We start from the raw sequence: 22,433 nt of genomic DNA, 5'->3' as shown, positions 1-22,433 counted from the left end.
TAAAAAACATTGCCATGCCAAACTTTCATGTTTAGAAACGTTATTCAGCAATAACCATAGAATGGAAGCTTCACTTGGTTTTCTGCTGCATCTTCCTTCAGTCTGCAAAAGCTCACTGAAAAATGTTAAATTGTTATTTCTCTTATTCTTTCTTCTGTTTAGTTTTCTACAGTTTATTTTCTCCTATCTATTCACTGCATCTGAGAAATAATACTTACCTCTTTAACATTTATGGATCCTCACTTCTTCAAAGAGATAGAAAAGGTGATAGAGAGAAGTAAGACAAAAGAGACAACATAGGAGAGCGCACAGCCCGCCTGATCGGGCTGTATGCTCTACCTCCCCACTGCCTCCCAGAAAAGGGAAAAAGAGCAGAGGGGAGAAGAGCAGAATATTTCTTTTCTCTCGCGGTTAGCTGACTGCATTAGCTGCCCAAGTGATGTCAGACCTTTTTAACCACAGCCAGTGACTGGTCCTCTCAGTAGTGTTAGCTAATTCTCTTATAGCCTTGTGACAAAGTGGCTAGAACGGAATTAATTTGCCATTTGTCACTTGCATATATTGTTATTTTGTGTTCTGTTATTTTACAGTCAGCCATAATGCTTTAATTTAGACATTGCTGGTGTAACTTCTCTTAACACACAATATCCCGGGTTTTGTTTGTGGTAGCAGTAGTTACATTCTTTACATCCATGCATGTGTTTTAAAGCAAACACTACTAACCATCAGATCATCTGAATTTTCTTCTGTTTACAGGCACATGTCTGGTAAATTATGTTTCTTTATGTTGCTTTGGTTATACTTACCATGGTGTCCATGTTGTGTATTCAGGTCCCATATGTGAGACAGGTGTATGGGAAGGGCCGCCCACTACTTCCTGTTTATATAGGGTCATGAGGCCAATGATTGCATCACTGGGTGTAACCAAATGGAGGGTTTTTCATTTTGTATAGTATTGTTTGTTTTCTTTAAAGTAGCCTTTTGAGTTATATTGTATGCAGTGTTTTACTTTACAAACCATTTAGTTGAGTAAATGAGTTTGTCAGTTTCATGCATGACTTTATTCTTGTTCTTTTTTTAGAATTGTATTATTTAGTTTGACCTATTTTGTTTCAATGGTAGGGACTAATGAGGTCAGGTGTGGGCAAAGTCTTGTATAAAGCCAGTGGTATTTTTGCATGCCTGATGGATTGTTTTATGGTAAAATGGAGATGCCAGCAATAAAATATGCTTAAAAAGAACTTCAATCGTCTGCTAATGCTATTTACTCATCACCTTCCTTGCTGCTTAAGTTATGCTACATCACAAGCCTGCTGTTGCGCCTGTCCTCTGATCCCAGTTTCTTTAAGCAGTTTTGCTGTTGTATTGGCAACAAAGCCCCTGCATCCCACTTCCACTGGGCGCACCTTGATCTTCCAGCCTCTGTCCTCTGCCTCAGCTGCCAAGTCGGCATATCACAGCTTCTGACGCTCAAATGCTTCCTCCCATGATACCGTCAGCTCAATGATGTACGCAAGTTTTTGGGAGTTAGACCAAAGGACGAAGTCTGATCGCAGAGTAGTTGTTACGATCTCTGTGGGAAAAATTAGCCTCTGATCCAAGTCCACTTGCATCTGCTGGCTGGGGCCGTCTGCAGCACACCAGGGCCTTTGCTGCCGGCTAAACCAACTGCATCTGTATTGCTAGTGGAAGACATCAGCACCACACCAAGGCCTGTGCTGCTCGAAAAGCTCATCTACAATATATCGGGCGCTGTGCTGTTGATTGAAGCCTTCTACACCACATTGGTGAATGTGCTAGCAGAAGCCCTCTGCTAGCAAGCCACCAGGGGTCCGTTCTTCGTACCTCGCTTACTACATCCAAGATCAAATCATCGCGCTAACTTTGAGCTCGTTATTCCGGTTCTCCGAACACACCTGTTGTTGACGATTAGTATAGCTGGATGAAGTAATGTGAGCTCACTTGGTGGCTTAACAGGGGCTACGCATCGATAGTAGAAACATTGATCGGCAACCCTTTGATTGGTCGGCGAAAATGTCGAAGGAGCGCGCTCGGTATTATTCGGCAGCAGAGCAAGAACTCTTGATTGAGGGATTTCAGGAGTTTCAGAGTTTAATTAAAACGCAAGGGAACACTGCAAAGACTGCAAAAGCAAGGAGAGAGGGCTGGCAGAAAGTTGCTGACAAATTAAACTCGTAAGTAATTTAATAAGAATAATAATAATAATGGATTGGATTTATATAGCGCTTTTCAAGGCACCCAAAGCGCTTTACAATACCACTATTCATTCACTCTCACATTCACACACTGGTGGAGGCAAGCTACAGTTGTAGCCACAGCTGCCCTGGGGCAGACTGGCAGAAGCGAGGCTGCCATATCGCGCCATCGGCCCCTCTGGCCATCACCAGTAGGCGGTAGGGTAAATTTATTATATTATATTATATCATATTATATCATATTACATTATATCCTCTTTCACATTAGAGCCACAACAGGACCCACTAGAACATGGGAACAAGTAAAAGTGAAATAAGAATATTCTACAGAATGGTAATATTTATCACTTATATTGCTTTTAGTCTCTTGAAAAGAGAGCCTGAAATAATCTGTTTGTTTGTTTATAACAGCAACCAAGAAAAGGGCAGAGCAAAAAAAGACAGGTGGTGGTCCTGCACCCCCTCGTCAACAAGTTGGTTAAGTAAATAATACCCTCACGGGAAAATCGATATCTCTCTATGAGCACACTGTCGCGCTGAGCTAAAGGATCCTGTCTATCCCGCAATATACGCTGAATTCTGAGAACTCTCCTTATCAATCTTGCACCTTCCACAATGGGTGGCTCGCGTATACGGACAGGACATGGCTGCGACAGACTTCCCAAATCCACCTTCGCTTTTATAGCCGTGGTCTCTCATCTTGATTACACGAAGTAATTTACTATTACTACTCTAAAATATGAATTACATCTGTAATAATCAAATACATGAAATAGAATGATTAATAGTACATTTCCCTTTTTTAAGGAAATGACCTGTATGTATCTGTATGGAATCAATAAAAGGATGAAGTACTGCATTATCTTTAGTTACATTGATGTTATTTATTTATGGACAAACAGTGGTAAAATATCGCTGTTGCTTTCGTATAAATGAAGCGGACATACCTGAGTGGCCGCGATCTAATCCTGTTTACATAAAGTAAGCCTGCTCCCGAGCAGGTTTACGCTTACGGATCTGTTGCTATGACAGCAAGTCCCGAATGAGCTTCGGGGAACCGAACGATCCACGATCACGCGAAATCGTCAACAATCAAATCCAGCTAACTTAGCGAGGTACGAAGAACGGACCCCAGGACCCGAACTTCTGGCTGGAGCCTTACTTGCCATCCTAGGTTTGTGCAGCCTATTTAATTCAGCATCAACAATCATTGTGTTTTGGATAATGGCTTTTTTAATAACTTTACTTTGCTTATTGGCCGTGGGGGACTTTTGGACACTCAATTTTTCTAAGATGAGAACATTTAACAGTGTCCCCATTCTGCGAGACATGGTTCCCAGATCTACATGCGTCACTGCTGCTATACATCCTGTACAATTTCCAATGTATTTGGAACAGGACATTAATTTATCATTTGAACTACAGAAAGATTTACCTCACCTTCAAAACCTTCTTGCTTTGTACAATTACAAAATTAGTTATGAAAAATCCTGCTTTGTTTCAACATTTCACAAGTCAAAATCAATAAGTACAGAGACTTCTGATCGTCTTACTACTGCTCTTATCTGGTAATGTACAACCTAACCCAAGCCCTGAGCTGCAATGTAGTCAGACACCATCTGAATTTAAATCCTCACCTGGGCTGAAGATAGTTCATCTTAATGTGCGCAGTTTGTTACCCAAGATGGATATGATCAAGATCTGGGTTCAATCAACAGATGCAGATATTGTCCTCATTTCTGAAACTTGGTTGTCTAAATATATATCTGATGAACATGTTAGCATGGCTGGCTACAATATCTATCGCACCAATAGGCTTAAGAAAGGTGGTGGTGTTGCTGCTTATGTTAAGTCAAAATTTGATGCTACAATTGTTCTATCAGAATCAATTTGCAAACAATTGGAATTTTTGGCTCTGAATGTGAGTGTTGCAAAGGGTCTTTGCATAACAGTTGCTTGTTGCTATCGACCCCCTTCTGCCTCCACAGAAGCTCTGCGTTCTTTAAACCTTTTGCTGTCCAGACTAAATTATGGTGAGCTTGTTCTAGCTGGTGACTTTAACTGGGATTGGCTCAAAACTGTTTCAGATGATTTTAAATCTTTTTGTGATTCTATTAGTCTTACCCAGCTGGTCAATTTACCCACTCGGCAGAATCTCAAAAGCCCCGAAAAGTCTACCTTGATTGACTTGATTTTGACAAATGTTCCTCATAAATTTTCATCTTTGGGTGTCTTTTGTAACGACTTAAGTGACCACTGTGTTGTTGCTGCTATTAGAAATACTAAAGTGGCCAAGTCATAACATCGTATTATTTTTAAAAGAACTCTTAAACATTTTAATGAACAAGCATTTTATCATGATTTGTCAAACTATGACTGGAAGAAAATAGGATTGATCCCTGATGTAGAATTAGTGTGGGCATTCTTTAGGGATGGGTTTATGCAAATTGTGAATAAACATGCTCCATTAAGAAGATATAGGATAAAAGGTCGTGAAAACCCCTGGTTCTCCCCAGAGCTGGCAGATATCATTCATGAGCGCAACCTGGCTTGGGCCAAAGCGAGGAAAACAGGCTACCCCAGTGATTGGCTTCTTTCTTTCTTCTGTCTGTCACCACTGAGAACCTAAATAATCCACAGAAGTTCTGGAAAATCATTAAGTATCTTTCAGTGAGTAAAAGCTCCCACACTCTGCCCACCTATGTTTTTAAGGATTCTGTTCCTGTTTATGATAGGAAGGAGATTATGAATTGCTTTAACAAGCACTTTATATCTTCTGACTCTTTGTTTGACTCTCTGAACCCAGTCTCTGTAAAATCTGGCACAAACCTTCCGGTGTACACTGGTCAGCCATTTAACTTTGTTCCTTTCTCTGTGCAGGAGGTCTGTAAAGCTCTTAAACTGTTAGATCCTAGAAAATCTCCAGGGCCAGACTTACTAGATCCTTACTTCTTGAAACTGGCAGCTGATTTTGTGGCAGAGCCTCTCACAACACTTTTCAACCTCACACTGGAAACGAATAAAATTCCTTCAGTATGGAAATCAGCTTTTGTTATTCCACTATTAAAAGGGGGCGATCCAGCAGTGTTAACTAATTACAGACCAATATCTAATCTATCTGTGCTGGCCAAAGTTCTTGAAGCTCTTGTGCGTGAGCAGTTAAAGGAGTTTTTACACACCAATGCCATTTTATCTGAATATCAATCAGGCTTTAGGAAGAATCACAGTACTATCACAGCTGCAATTAGAGTGGTAAATGATATTACTATTGCACTTGATAAAAAACAACACTGTTCATCCCTTTTTATTGATTTGTCAAAAGCATTTGACACTATTGATCATTGTATTTTAAAACTTAGACTCTTCCAGTCAGGACTCTGAGAGAGCAGTGACATGGTTCTCAAACTACCTCAGTAACAGGACTCAGTGCATTAAATCTGACGGTCTATGTTCTGACTTTGTTACAGTGCACAACGGAGTGCCACAGGGTTCTGTATTAGGTCCCCTTCTATTTATCATTTACGTAAACAATCTTAGTCTACATGTGCAGATGAAAACGTGCACTTCTATGCTGATGATACAGTTATTTACAGCTGTGGTTCAACTCTTGTCCAAGCCACTGACTCCTTGCAGAAAGCCTTTTTTGCTGTCCAGCACTCATTACTTCAGCTTAAACTTGTTCTCAACGCAGGCAAAACAAAGCTCATGTTGTTTTCTAAATCAAGGAGACAAGCCCAAACAATCCCATCAGTAACCACTCTTGAAGGTAATAAAATAGAGTTGGTTCACACCTATAAATATCTGGGAATCTTAATTGATGACCCGCTTACCTTCAAACCACATGTAGAGAATCTTGTGAAAAACCTGAAATTAAAACTGAGATTTTATTTTCAAAATAAGTTGTGTTTCTCTTTTAATACAAAGAAGCGGCTTGTTGCTGCAACATTCTTGCCTGTGCTGGATTATGGTGATATTCTATATATGAATGCTTCTGCTCAATGTCTTCGAATGGTTGATTCTGTGTATCATGCTTCTCTGAGGTTCATCACTAACCGTAAATTTCAGACTCACCACTGTGAGTTATACTCTCAGGTAGGATGGCCTGCTTTGGTAAGTCGGAGGAACTCTCATTTATACAGTTTTATATATAAGGTGATACTTGGGTTGCTGCCTTCTTATATATGTTCCCTGCTTGTAATGAAACATGCTGGTCGGTATTCTCTTTGTCCGCATGGTTACTTGTTGCTTTCTTTTCCATTTGCCCGAACTGAACTTGGTAAAAGAGCTTTTGTCCATTTAGCACCCTTGGCTTGGAACAAACTGCAGAAGGAATGGAAAATGACTGAATTCATTTCATTAAGTGCTTTTAAATCTAAACTACGAATCCTTGAGGCCAAGTCCATAACATGCAACTGTTTCAATTAGATTGATTGTCATTTTAACTGACTTTTTTTTTTTTTTTTTTTTTTGAATTTTATTTTATTTTATTTGTATTCTTTCACTTATTGTTGCATGTGTGTTGTTGCTGCCTGTGTTTGAGTAATTTCTGTAACTGTGAGACACCTGCTGCTGCCTATCTTGGCCAGGTCTCCCTTGAAAAAGAGGTTTTTAATCTCAATGGGATTTTCCTGGTTAAATAAAGGTTAATAATAATAAAATCTGCCAATCCCTGACAACCTTCAGCGGGCCCAGGTCCGGGGTTGAGGGGCTTGCCCTCGACTTGTCTCCCTCCCAGACCAATGTTGATGAAAGCCAATGGATTTTCTTTTGCTCTCAACTTTCTCGGCTAGACACCTGAGGACCTGATTGTGTCTCCTTGTGTATTTGCTCTGAGTAAGTCTAGTCCTACAACCAAGGGCATAGATTTGGCATGGACGGAAGGGACATGTACCAACCAATATCTGGCGATTAATGAATTGTCCCCCCCAATAATTTGATATCTGATGAACATGTTATGAACATGTTATGTACATGTATGTACAATATATAATAGTGTATGCATTTCTGGATGTGTATACTAAATATTTTCCTACGTGTGTGTGTGTGTGTGTGTGTGTGTATACACATTTTTACAAATTAAATAGTAAAAAAAAAAAAAAAATAATAATAATAATAATAATAATAATAATAATAAAATATATAAAATATACAGAGTTGAATATGTGCAAAACAAGTGGCATTTATATACAGTGTGGAGTGCATAATGTTGAAGTTCCAGTAGTGAAGCTGAGGTGTCTATGACGTGTTCAGCAGTCTGATGGCCTGATGGAAAAAGCTGTCTCTCAGTCTGCTGGTACGGGACCGGATGCTGCAGAACCTCCTTCCTGATGGAAGCAGTCTGAACAGTTTATGGCTGGGGTGACTGGAGTCCTTGATGATCCTCCCCGCTTTCCTCAGGCAGTGCTTCCTGTAGATGTCTTGGAGGGAGGGAAGCTCACCTCCAATTATCCGTTCAGAGCACCGCACTACTCGCTGGAGAGCTTTGCAGTTGTAGGCGGTGCTGTTGCCATACCAGGTGGTGATGCATCCAGTGAGGATGCTCTCAATGGCACAGTGATAGAAGGTCCTGAGGATGCGGGGGCTCATGCCGAATCTTTTCAGTCTCCTGAGAAAGAAGAGGCGCTGCTGCGCCTTCTTCACTGTTTTGTGAACTAAAAAACTACTATACTTTTAATATCCTCATCTTTGAGCTCAGATTACAGGAAAACTGTAAGAGGTGACACAGATATTTCACTGGATTCTGACTCTGGGTGACCCCCACTCTCTTCACCCTGTCATCCACAGCCAATATTACTGTACGGTTTTCTGATAAAATTAAATCCTAATCCATTACCGAACAAAATGAGTTCACTGAAGTATTTGCTTAACTACAAGAAATTTCTTTCCACACAAAATGTAAATTTTTCAAAATGTCATTCACACACCACCTCAAGTAGCAACTTTAGTTTTAGACATTATTTATTCAATGCTTAATCACAACAATAGTCGCCTTAAGGCACTTTACATAATAAGTTAAAACTTACAATAATACATACAGAGAAAAACCCAACAATCATATGACCCCCTATGAGCAAGCACTATGAGCAACAGTGGGAAGGAAAAACTCCCTTTTAACAGGAAGAAACCTCCGGCAGAACCAGGCTCAGGGAGGGACGGCCATCTGCCTCGACCGGTCAGGGTGAGAAATTACATTTCTCAGATTACTGATTTCTCATATTAGTACTACACAGTTTAGATATATTGTTATTCATTATCTGTCATCACACAAATCAACCCAAAAAATCAAAAAAGAAATACTTAAAGTACGTGCACAAAGCAAGAATGTTATACACATTGTGTTTTACATTGCATACACATTTGATGCGCTTTCGCCTGCAGTGTGAACGTAGCCTTAGAACTCTTTTTGTTCTTACTTTTATGGCTTTAAAAAAAATATCGAGATATATATTGTATATCGCCATCCAACTAAAGAATATCGAGATATGAATTTTGGGTCATTACGTCCAGCCCTATGGTGAACCATTAAAGTTAAGCCATATACGGGTGTGGGGGGATGACCTTTGGATAACCAGGAAATGTGGTTAAACAGTTGTAAGCATATATTGTGTGGCAGGAAGTCATGTGTACAGAGACTGTGATGGCCAAACCTGTGGCCACACTCTAAAGTCGGTAACTTTTGTATTTTCATTCTTCATTTGAACATAGTAATACATTTTAGTTGCCAATAACTTTATTGATTGGTTTGGATACATTGGTTCTATTTGTAAGCACGCACATTTAGTTTACTTATGTATTCATACTACTTCATTTCTTTGCTTTCTGACTAACTTTTGTCTTTTTATTTCTTACCTGCCATCATCCCTGGGAGTTGCTGGACAAAAGATGGTAGCCAGGGTTTGAAACCATTTAATATGAAGGAAGATAATTGGACCACACCACCACTTCCTGCTGAAGGGGGGAATGTGTGTTTTCTTTACTTTAAAAACAAAGTATTTGTATTTAATTAAATATTTGAGTTTAGGGTTTAACGGGTTTTTTGATTTTCTTCTTTGGTGTTTAGTTTATTAACAAACTAGATTGTACTGCATCATTTGTGATTTATGATTGTGTTTTGTTTGTTACCCCTCATGTGTCACAATGGTCTGATCAGCCATTATATATACCCTTGTATGTCATTTCATGTTTAGGTCAATTATGTATGAGCGACCAGTCATTTGGTTTGTTAAGGTTGCAGTTGTTGCCTGAGTTCAGTTTTGTTTCTTTGACCTCTTTTATGAGCTCAACATTTATTAGTCTTGTAAATATAATTTTGGGGGTTAAATAAATGGAAACTATATTTTTCTAATAATTCCTGGGACTCCTCCTGTTTTTCAACTCGGTCCATCACATGTGGTGTCAGGAGTGGGATCCTTCAGTTGAGGAGACAGGATTTTTTTTTTGCATTTTTCTGTCCTTTTTTTCCTCCCCTGACAAACTTTTTGAGCCATGCAGAATGCTGTGCGCCCAAAGAGAGGAAATAAAATGGAGGCCAAAGAGGCCTTGCAGCAGCCAGAGAGGGAGAAGGAGATGGAAGAAGGAATTTCAGTTGTGGCTGGAGACACTGAAGGAGAGGATACCAGGGAGCCAACTCTCCTTGATATTGCTGGGATTCTTCAGGCTTTCATGGGACAACAGGAAGTTCGAGATAAAAAGCAGAGAGAGGATGCTATACTACAAGAACAGCGTTTTAAGAGTTTGCAACACCAGTTTCGGCTTTTGCAAATGGAAGTGCAGGCCAGAACCACCCCACTTCCAGAGCCCACATCAACTGATCCAGAGCCTGTTGAAACTCCAGCTGATTATCAGACACAAGCAACATCTCAGCATGAGAGTTCTGGCTCAGCCTCCATATTAACAGGTCAGTCTGTGCATATTCGTCATCCTAAACTGGAGAAACTAGCTGTTGAAGATGATGTTGAACATTTTCTGACCACTTTTGAGAGAATTGCAGCTGCTTGTCGCTGGCCAGAGTCAGACTGGATTTTTCACCTCATTCCTCTTCTCACTGGTAAGGCTCGAAGTGCCTATGTTAATATGGATGTGAACGATTCACTGCAATATGATAAGGTAAAAGCTGCCATTTTGCAAAAATATGATATAAACCCAGAAACATACAGGCAAAGATTTCGCTGTCTTGACGTTTTTGATGAGAGTCCCAAGGAACTGTATGCGAGACTGAAAGAACTTTATGAGAAGTGGATTCAGCCTAAAAAAACTATAAAAGAAGTTGGTGAAATTATTATCTTGGAGCAGTTTTTAAGAATGCTGTGTCCTGAGCTTCAGGTCTGGATCAAGGAGCATAATCCAAAGTCTGCTGCAGAGGCCGCCACCAGGCACGTGCAGAGGGGGGGCTAGAGGGGCTTGAGCACCCGCCCCTTTCCTGATGGGTGCCCAAAGTGCCCTTTTGTTGAGGCAACTTTTAAAAAAAATTCTTTATTTTTTTATGTGTGTGTGCGTGCGGAGTCCCGTCTGTGCCCCTCAACAATAATATTTAACTATTAATGTATGTTCTTTAAAATACAGCGTGTGTTTTTAATATATTATAATTATAATAATGCATAATTATGTGGACATGCATATTAGAAATATAATCCCTCCAGAAAGGCAGGAAAAGCCCGGAAACTTACTTTAAAACTAAATATGTTCCCTAAAACGGTGACAGAGCTACAGACCCATGACAGCCTTACACAGGTAGCCAGCAGCTATGACCAGCAGTACTTGAGCAGTTAATAAAAGGACAGGTAATGTTTGTCGCGCTGTTGCACACACAGCACGCTCGTTTGTTTCAGTTCGTCAGTTGCAACAAGACAGCTTACCAACGTGTACGTAATAAGCTAATACTCCTGTGTGCTACACACTACAGTGTACGCTGTACACCTACTTACTGGTTTTGTTGCATCAGTCTGTGTCTCTGAGTTAACTTGTGTTTCTCCTACCGCTCCGGACTGCAACAAATGCGCGTGCTCTTTGTGAGCTCTTTCCCGGCTCGTAACCAGCGTGTTCTGCCGTCAAGGGCGATCATTGGTTAAATGTGATCATGTGACTGATGCAAGCCAGATCCTTTTATTTAGCAAAACTGTGATTAAGAAGCAGATTATATCAGATTTATATTTTAAATAAGACAAAATTTGGATTTTACAGCAGTAAGATTATTGTATCTCTACAGTTTAAAAATGTAATAAGCTTTGCCCCTGCACAGAGTGGATAGTGAAACAAATGGAATCATCATAAATACATTATTTCATATTTATTACTTCCCCCTCATTGCTTTATTATTGTAGCTCTAGTAATAAATAATAATGCAAGGATTCTGAATCAGCACCGTGATGCCCATAGTATATACAGTATTCTGAAGAAGGTCTAAAATGTCACTGTGTGTGCGTGCATGTGTGTTTTATTTAGATGGATTTTTTTTAAAAAAATTACTCATGATATAACATTGTCCAGACATGCCTGGTAAGGACATGAGGAGGAAACAGTAGGAGCTGTGTGAGGCTACTAAAGGCAGGGCTATAACATTTTTCTGTCATCATTTTATTTTAGATTAAGTGCAAGAGTTGTTAGGTGTGGATAATTAGATTATAGTTTATTGCAATAGCAAGTTGTGCCTTGTTCTCACATAGACAGCAAGTGGAGAGTGATATATGAAATGATGGGATGGAAGGAAGAAGAGAAGCAAAGAGTGATTTACAGGCAGAGCCTAAATTATTTATAACAGTTTTTGTTGCCTTATGGTTCCAAGTGCTGTCACCAATCTTTGCATTTTGTTATTATCTCATGACACTTGTTTAATCAGCTACCATCTCTCCTGTGGACTTTTTAATGTCAACAGTCTCAGATCAACACAGCCCTGCCCTCCAGCACTATCCACAGCAACCCCTCAACAGCAACATTGTACCCATCAGGTAAAACATCGGCTACGTTTGCTTTGCCTTGTTGCCCATATTAGATTCGTGATGAATGTGTGTTGTTGTTATTCAGCCTGGTTCAATGTGCCCCTTTTTAACTTTGAGCACCCGCCCCTTTAAACCTCTCTGCACGGCCCTGGCCGCCACCCTGGCTGATGTGTTTGTAGCTGCCCGAAGTAAGAGTCAGCCATGGGGCAACAGTGCATGGAAGGCTGCCAGAGATTCACATCGGTCGCAACCCCCTCAGCATCCTCAGAGGTCAGCGACGGGTGTGGGTAAGCCCTTTACAAGGGAAAAGCAGCCTCTGAATACCTCGAAGCCAGGTAAAAGGCCGCCAGTGTGCTACCTTTGTGGACAGGAAGGTCACACTAAGCCCATGTGTCCTAATAATCAAAGCAAATTATCTCAGATGTGTTTTGTGCCTCACCAGAATCTGGATATTAAATCTGAGAGAAAGCAGTCAAATAAAATCACCACAGTTAAGATTAATGGACAAGAAATTAATGCTTTAATAGACACTGGCAGCACACAGACTCTGGTACACAGGAAATATGTGTCTAAAGATTACACATGCCCCTCTGAAACCATATCAGTTTGCTGTATACATGGTGATGAAAGACCATACCCTACTGCTGATCTGTTTATTGAAGTGCAGGGGACACCCTATCTGTTAAAGGTTGGTGTAATCTGCCCTATCCTGTAGTTCTTGGGGAGGATCTGCCAGTCATCTATGATTTGTTGAGAGAAGTGCAAGAGTGCAATGTTGCAATAACAAGGGCTCAAACTAAAAATCAGGATGAGCATTATGCAACCCTCAGTGCTTTATCCTTCTTTGAGGCTGAACTAGAGACAGATCCCGGGAAGTCTCAGAAGCCACGCAGTCAAAGAAGACGTGAAAAATTTCAACACACTGTTGGAAAGACATCAGTTCAGGCTGCTCCAGATATGCCTTTAGGTTTTTCAGTACCTACGAACATCAGACAAATGCAGCAGGCTGATCCAACTTTGTCTGCCATGTTGCTGAGGGCTAAGGAAGAGGACTCTATTGAATCTGACACAAATAAAGAGCTGTACATTCTGCAAGATGGCATCTTATACCACCAGCACGGCCAGGTTAAACAGTTAGTGGTCCCTAAAGTAGCCCGTGAAACAGTGCTTACTTTGGGGTACTCCATTCCCTGGGCTGGCCACCTAGGGAAGCATAAGACCACCGCTCGCATCAAGCGATACTTTTTCTGGCCTGGTTTGCGCTCAGATGTTGCTATGTTTTGCAGGAGTTGTCCTCAATGTCAGAAGACTTCAATTAGAGTCCCCACCAAAGCACCACTCCAACCTCTCCCAATCATTGGTATACCATTTCACACACACACACACACACACACACACACACACACACACACACACACACACACACACACACACACACACACACACTCATTCAAATGCATGCATTTGAATGTGCGTGCATGCACACACACAGTGCCTTAGTTTTTATGGCACACCACAGGGGTTTTATGGTGGGGGGTTGTGTAACTGAGCTGAATAAAAGACTTTGAGAGGAGACTGAAGCTTGGAGTGTGGGCTACAGGGGTGCTTGTGTTAGATGGTAAATAGCCTGTATTTGTATAGCGCTTTACTTAGTCCCTAAGGACCCTAAAGCGCTTTACACTACATTCAGTCATTCACACACTGGTGATGGCAAGCTACATTGTAGCCACAGCTGCCCTGGGGCGCACTGACAAAGGTGGACACTGGCGCCGCCGGGCCCTCTGACCACCACCAGTAGGCAACGGGTGAAGTGTCTTGCAAAAGGACACAACGACCAAGACTGTCCGAGCAGGGGCTCAAACCAGCAACCTTCCAATTACAAGATGAACTGCCAACTCTTGAGCCACGATCGCCCTGTGATCGTTAGCTCTCTGAGCGCAGTCTCGCCTTTCAAGTAAAAACATTCAAGTGGCTCTTGTGTTGTGTTTGCAGTCTCTCGTGGTCGAATTCCAGCAGGGTCACATGTTTTGACCCAACAAGAGTTTCCTCTTTTCCACACTTTCCCAATTCATCCAGCAACCCTGCTTGGCCACCGCTACGGCACTGGCATGTCTGGCTGTTTCCTCCTGTTGACGCACCTCCTCCACCACCGTTTTTCGACCTTCAGTTACAGATGCCTGTTGCCACTGAGGTGTTACTGCTCCAGGACCAAATCCTCCTCTGCCCTGTTGGATGTGACCCACCACATCACGATGCTGAAGAGCAGATTTGGCCTGTAGCACAGATGTGGCTGGGGTCCACTTCCTCCCCGTTTCTAGGGTGGGAGCAGTGCCTCTCACTATTGGGTCCCGGGAGTCCATCAGTGACATCTCAAGCCTCACTTTTTCACATTTAAACTCCTCTACCAGACTAGGGATAGGCAATGACAGTATCCCGTCACTATTCTGTATTTCTGTGAAATGACCGAGGTTTAGGGATGGGTATCGTTTAGGTTTTATCCGATACCGGTGCCAAATCGGTACTTTTGAAACGGTGCCGGTGATCAAACGGTGCTCAAACCGGTGCTTAAAGAATGGAGAACACAAAATTGGTCCAAAAACTTCTCATGTTCAGCTGGTTTTTGTAAAAAGATAACAATGTTAGCCTTTTCTGCAGCTATGGGGCATATATGGTATCACTCTTGGCTGGAAGCAGTGCTTAAACAATGGAAAAAACACAAACTTTGTCCAAAAACCTCTCATGTTTAGCTGTTTCCCTCTTTTTCTTTGGTCATTTTAGCCTTTTTGGCCAGGGTGAAGGGAGTATCTGCCATCAAACAAGAAGACAGCCGCATGTAGCTATGATGATGTTTGCTAGCTCACCTTACATGCATTAATGTAATAACGTGGTTAGCCTACTCAACGTAAATTACACTCGAATAACATGAAGCTACTCACGCAGAGAAGAACGGCTGCTGCTGCATCATCATTCATCATCATTTCTGCTACACTGGCAGGGCTAGGGGCCAGGACTCTCCTCTTCGTGTTTTTGGGGGATGTTGCATAACAGCCAACCCACCCGCAGTAGATGCGCTCGGTGTGAGGTCTCGCAGCAAGCTATCAAATACGGCGCATTTCTGGGCTTTTAAAAAAAAACGCTATGCATCGCCAGGTGTTTCATCGGATTTGAGGTGTTACCTCCTTTGACAGTATCACAGTATCAGCTTAAAGCACTTGTTGCAGGCTGCTGAGTTTGCATATTTTGCTGTGAAGTACAGCCAGACTTTTGACCGCTTCACCTTGGACATTTTAATCTGTAGCTCTGCTCTAAAAGAACGTACGTACCTGGACCCGCCTACTATTCTCAGAAACGTAAAATGATGTGATGTCCTTGGTACCACAGCGTGGTACCACAGCGTGGGCCAAGGACATATTCAATCTGTCCTTGGCCCACGCTGTGGTACCGGCCTGCTTCAAATCCACCTCCATCGTCCCGATACCCAAAAACTCCAACCCATCTTGCCTCAATGATTACCGCCCAGTAGCACTCACCCCCATCATCACTAAGTGCTTAGAGCGACTGGTCCTAGCACACTTCAAATCCTGTCTCCCCCCCACCCTGGACCCCCACCAATTCGCATACCGCCGGAACAGGAGCACAGAGGATGCAGTCTCCATCGCAATGCACTCTGTCCTCTCACACCTGGACAACAACAACACCTACGCCAGAATGCTGTTTATAGACTTCAGTTCAGCATTCAATACAATCCACCCCTCACAACTCATCAGGAAACTGACAGACCTGGGTATCAGTTCCCTCATCTGCAAATGGTTACTGGACTTCCTGACCAACCGCCCCCAACATGTCCGGCTGGATAACCGCTGCTCATCTACCATCACAATGAACACCGGTGTACCACAAGGCTGTGTGATGAGCCCTTTCCTCTACTCCCTCTTCACCCACGACTGCAGACCTGCTGATGGTTCCAACACCATCATTAAGTTTGCAGATGACACCACGGTGATTGGCCTCATCAGTGACAACGATGAGGCCGCCTACAGGGAGGAGGTGGATCGTCTGGCTGAGTGGTGCGACAGAAACAACCTGCTGCTTAACACCGAGAAGACCAAGGAGCTCATCGTGGACTACAGGAGGAATGCTGACCCACATCCACCCATCCACATTAAGGGGACGGCTGTGGAGCGTGTGAGCAGCTTCAAGTTCCTGGGAGTCCACATCTCCGAGGATCTCACCTGGACGACCAACTGCTCCAAGCTGGTCAAGAAGGCTCACCAGCGCCTCTTCTTCTTGAGGACTCTGAGGAAGAACCACCTGTCCTCAGACATCCTGGTGAACTTCTATCGCTGCACCATCGAGAGCATCCTGACCAACTGTATAACAGTCTGGTACGGGAACTGCTCTGCCTCGGACCGGAAGGCGTTGCAGAGGGTCGTGAAAACTGCCCAGCGCATCGCCGGAGCACCACTTCCTGCCATAAAAGACATCTACAGGAAGCGGTGTCTGAAAAGGGCTGGGAAAATCATCAAAGACCCCAGTCACCCATCACATGGACTCTTCACCCTCCTGCCCTCTGGGAGGCGCCACAGGAGCCTCCGGACTAAGACCACCAGGTACCGGAACAGCTTCTTCCCCACAGCTGTCAGACTCCTGAACTCTGCCTCCTGACATCTGACCCACGTTAAACTCATGGACTGAACATACACACACCCACAATGGACAACTGTACCCTCAAACACAATAATAACATGGACTGAACCACCACTCACAACCACTAGCACTTTATATAGCCTCTGTAGAAACTATCTACACCCTCACTTATCTTAACTGCACTACTGTATAGCTCTGTGTAAATAATCATTCTGTACATTCGATAATCTTTAATCCTACAACTGTTTACAACTTGCATAGTTCCCATTTCTGTATAGCTGTATATCTCAGATTCTGTAAAGTTATTTATTTCATATTCTGTATAGTTTTTCATATTTATATCCTGTTCATATCCTGTACATAGCTTGTACTCACTACAGCCTGTACATACTTATAGTTATAGAATATTCACAACATACTTCATACCGTGTACATTATAACATACCATAATAGACCCATTTCTGTAATATACTCACATATCTATATTATTGCTAATATATATTGTAATATATCTATATCACTAAAGCACTTCTGGATGGATGCAAACTGCATTTCGTTGCCCTGTACCTGTGCATGTGCAATGACAATAAAGTTGAATTCTATTCTATTCTATTCTATGATTGGCTAGAAGTGCACAGCTCAGGAAAAAAAGCACCGAAATAAAGCACCGAAATGTGCGCTGCTTTTCGGTCTGGTTACTACCGTTTATGTCAGAACATCCCTACCGAGGTTTATCCAATAGTTCGATATTGTGCGGTGAACAGAAAGGAATTGCCAGAGACACCAAAAGGGCAAAACACCAGCTACTGGTAGATAGAGTAGTCATTTGAGACTGTAAGACTAGACTGAACAACCTGTGCATGGCCTGGATTGATTACAAGAATCTAGACAAGCTACAGTTTGCTTACCGTCCAAACCACTCCACAGATGACGCCATCTCGCCTGCTCTTCACCTTTCTCTCTCTCATCTCAACAAAAAGGACATTTATGTAAGAATGCTATTTATTGACTTGAGCTCAGCATTCAACACAGTCATTCCCCAGAACCTGTAAAGAAGTTGGACCTACTAGGAATAAACACCACTGTCTGCAATTGGATCTTGGACTTCCTAACTGACAGGCCCCAGTCTGTCTTCATAGGAAATAACACTTCCAAAGTCCTCAGACTGATTACAGGATCGTTGCAGGGCTGTGTGCTTAGTTCACTGTGTATATTGTTGTATTAACAATAAAGACCTTGAATCTTCATGTATGACTAAAATATCTAAAAAAAAAAATGAATAAATTGCGACTGAAAAGTGTGGTGCAACTGATAACAGAACAATATACCAAAAACAAAAGTACAAAAGAAGTACAGCAATGAAAATACAACTACTCACACTGATTTGAGGACAATTCCCAAAAATATAAAATACAATTGACACCAAACAATATTATCCTGGGTTACAGTATCCAATAATCATAAATATATGTGTGTGTCTTTTGGTGTATGGTATTTCTATAACACATTTTTAAAAAAACAACAGGGGTTGAAACTTTACTGATAATTTGTCCAAGCAAAAAAATATCCTCATAAAAAGTGCTGCAGGGAAAGCTTAATAAGACACTGCACAAAAATCAACAGTTGCTTCAAGAGAGAAAGCAACACGACATAAAACAGAAATTTATTGAAAGCATGAAGACATGGAGGAAAAATACAAGTGCTCCAAAGAAAGCTTGATGAAACATTGCAGTTTCTTCAAGACAAAAGAACTGGACATAAAACCGAAAGAAGAAAAACTTTTTCTCCAGGACTTTGAGAGGTAAAATTACAAGAATTTTATAATAAAATGAAGTACAAAACAACGGAACTGGAAGGAGGAAAGAAAAAACTGGTAAAACAATGCTCAGAGATGCAGAGTAGGATCACCAGACTTTGTCTAAGTTTCTGAGACATCTTTGAGTTTCAGGAGAGAAAAAAGCAGTAAACATTTAAATGCGTAACGCAAAGCATATAGCTGACTCAGAAATTGAGCTCAGCATCACACATGCTATTTTGTCTTGCAAAGAAACGCTGTAATGTTTACCAGTATACCATTGTCCTGTCCATTTGAATAGTGCATGGAATGAATATTATAATATGTCATTTACTGTGATCACCTCATTATAGGTAAGGCAAGCTGTGAGGAGACCCATATGGAAAAGATATATATAAATCTTATAAAGTTTGTATCTGTCTTGCGTGAAACTTGTATGAAACGAATACAAGAGTGAAAACAGATGTAAGATCCTTTGAAAATTTATATAAATGAAACTTGTGTGTTTTGGATACTTACTAAAACAATATATGAAAGTGGCCACTTTCATGAGTAAATCATATAAGCCTTATATGATAAATAAAGTAAGTAAAACAGGAAGAAAATCTCATAAAACAATACTATCAGTCATTGACTGGCCTCCTCAGAGCCCAGATCTCAACATTTTTAAAGCAGCACCTTTAAGGTGAACAGCACAAAGCCAACATCCAAAGAAGACTTTGAATATCATTCGAGAGCACTGGGGAACTGTTCAGAATTATACTGAATTTAATGGAAATGGAATGTGAAAACTACTGACTGTAAAGACTACCATTCATTCCAGCTCACCTGTGATAATTACCTCACTTGCTGACAATCCTGTGCCTGCCTACTGCTTAAGGAGAAGGAAGACCTTCATTTGATGCTCCCCTGTAGTGCAGGAAAAAGTCAGTGTTTTTGGCAACTCTTACCTGACTCTTGATTGCACAGTGACTGTGTTTACTGTATAATGTATTTTTCCCACTGTGATTCACTCTGTTGGTGTTTGGTAACAACCTCTCCAAAATGTAATTACTAATTCTAATTCATAACTAATACTAGACCATATACTCAGTAATTACTCTAGTGCTACACATTACAGCTTGCTTGCCATATACTTGCCATGTAAACGACCTTAAAGAAAGACACGGTGGATTGCTCTTTTGTGCAGAATGCTTTTGCACTGACATTACAGATACATGACTGGCACATTGTTAGGGTGCCTGGGTCGTTGTCCCAGTGTTTTTGTGTTTATGAATTTTTAGGTCCAGTTTATTCATCATTGCTTATAGACTTATAGACTTTTTTGGTTTAGTTTTCTCCCACTCTTGAATTTAACATTATTTCTAGTTTAGGTTTTCTTGTTTGTTATTTGGTCTCGTCTCCGTGTGCTTCCTTCAGCATCTCCCTGTTAAGTCAGTCTTGTCTCCATGTTTATTTGCCAGTCAGCGTCCCTATTCATGCCTCTGTCCCTAGCGCTCTCTTGCCCTGTGTGCTTGGTGTTTACTTTACTTCCCGTCTCATCTATTTGATCATGTTCAACCGTATTCCCCAGGTGTTTCTTCTCTGATTCCCTCTTGTATGTATCGTCTGTCTCCCTCGATCCAGTGTCGCAATCTCCCTCCTGCTGTGTGTCCTTTTCTTTTGTTAATTCTCTGTATCAGCATGTTCTGTTTGGCATCTGTCACTTAGCCTTCCCTTTGTGTTATTTATCTATAAATCCAGCAATAAAGCTATTGTTCTGTTCAGCCCTGAGAATGTTGGTAAAAGGGTTCATAAATAAAAAGATTATAACTGATTACACACAAAAATTAATGGGATGTTTGTCTCTTGTGTTTATTTATTTATAATTCCCAGAATGTGCACAAAATAACTTCATAACTAAAGGATACAGTGATTTTGAAATATTTGTAAGTATATGCAGTTATACTGTCCCATTACCATGTAAAGATTGTGTTAATTATGTAATGTAATTTTTCATTCACTCAATTTGAAGCACACACTTATTAACTTTAATTTGTAAATGTCCTCACCTTGCCACTGGTAACCAGGAAGTATTTTATTGAACCCTATATGCAGTGAATAATTACCCTTTTGTTTATGACCTATATTCAGATACATCACAAGGCTTTGAGTGTAACAGACAGACTATTGCACCTTGCCACATAACTCCACACAATTATGTACAACCCCAGTTTAAAAACCTCAATAACACATAAAGAAATGACAGAAAACTTTGTAAGTTTTAAAAGGGATAATTGAAGCAAAGTAGTTTCTTTCGGTTGAGCCTGTATTATCCACACTGGCATTTTATTGAATATGTATAGCAAATTAAGTAGAAATGAGTCAGCCAGCATCAATGAGTACAGGCAAAGTCATGATTGATTTTTTTTTTTTTTTAGCCACTAGCAAAGCATTTCAGATTAGGGTCATGTATCTTGTTCCACATGTAGTACATTTTTGCTGAAAGGAATCTATGAACAAGTAGAGTTCCTCTATAATAACAAGGGTCATAGTCATCAGCTGTAGTGGAAGGAACGTGAAGTCCATTTATCCTCACTGCACCATGCCGCTCAGGGCTAAGTCCTGCTTTGGCCAAACACATTCCTAAGTAAACATCATCAATGGGAAGAACAGCGATAGAGTGGGACATATTGTATATAACCAAAGCTGTGTAGCCAGATAAAATGTAACCCCCACCACTACAGTAAGGAGGGTATGACTCTGACTCATACACCTGAACTGGAACATAATATTTACTCCACTTTTCTCGAATAGGGCCAACATATCGTATCACCCAGCCAGTAAAGAGGTGTTTCCGTCCATCATTGTCCTTAAGTTGAAGTAGATATTCAACCATGTTATCTGTGTTGACAAAGACATCATCATCGCCGTTTAGCAGGAAGCGAGCATGTGGACAGTTTCTCTCCATCCATTCGAGGAAGAGTATTTGCTTCAAGGTGAGGTTAAAGAATGAGTCATTAAAGTCCCACTGAAGAATATCATTGTTCTCACGTTGCTCTATTTTAAGGAGTGTGTTCAGTCTCTTTTTCTCAAAACCAACACCTGTTGTTCCTGAGATAAAAAGCCTTCGGATCCACACACCATTCTGCAATCTCTCCTTAGCCCAGGTTTTGCGCAGTACTTCTCGGCGGTCATAGTTCACAGGAGCGCTTTTAATGACCAGCAAAAGAAAAACATCCGAGGACCCTTCAGCTCCTCCACACTTATCAGGAATGTCCAGCAGCATGGGGAAATGGCGACAGTGGCGATAGTACAAAAAGTCTTTTATATGATCAGGAAGTGCGCTGAAGTTCTTAATGTTAGCAACAGACATGTTTTGTTGACATCTTGACCAGGAAATATGATGAGCTGGAGTGATTTGTGGTGGCTTAATGACATCATCTCTCCTGGTTTCTTCAAGAAGTGAATCTCGGGAGTCTGACATATTTTTACAGAAAATAGCAACAGTCAAGAGAAGGCCAGTCACCACCAGCAAACTGCTTGCTCCTAAGGTGGTCTGTTTCAAAAATCTGTGGTCACAAAAAAATTCCAATTAGTAATAACATTAAAAAGATAAGAGTGCATTAAATGTGTGCATTATATTACTATCTATTACTTTGTAGATACTTAGGTTGTAAGAATCTGAATGCAAATCTACATGCTACCAATGTGTTTCGTTGATCTATTCTATTCTATTCTATTCTATTCTATTCTATTCTATAAAGGATTTGAGCTCCAGTTATAATTTGCTTGGAATGCAAAGTCTTGAAATATTTAAAAATCAGCATTGTATTTATCTTTTTCAAAGTTCTAAATCTT

General features: G+C 41.1%; 1 protein-coding gene across 1 annotated transcript; it reads right to left on the bottom strand.

The window, feature by feature from the left end:
• Nucleotides 1-21,009: 21,009 nt before the first annotated feature.
• LOC101484606 (N-acetyllactosaminide beta-1,3-N-acetylglucosaminyltransferase 3-like) lies at nucleotides 21,010-22,059 on the bottom strand. The gene has a single exon (XM_076888822.1). It carries the CDS (start codon nucleotides 22,057-22,059, stop codon nucleotides 21,010-21,012), a length of 1,050 nt encoding a protein of 349 aa, XP_076744937.1.
• Nucleotides 22,060-22,433: the final 374 nt, after the last annotated feature.

Source organism: Maylandia zebra, linkage group LG10 (genome assembly GCF_041146795.1).
Source record: "Maylandia zebra isolate NMK-2024a linkage group LG10, Mzebra_GT3a, whole genome shotgun sequence".
Taxonomy (NCBI): Eukaryota; Metazoa; Chordata; class Actinopteri; order Cichliformes; family Cichlidae; genus Maylandia; species Maylandia zebra.
This window is presented reverse-complemented; position numbering and strand designations above follow the sequence as displayed.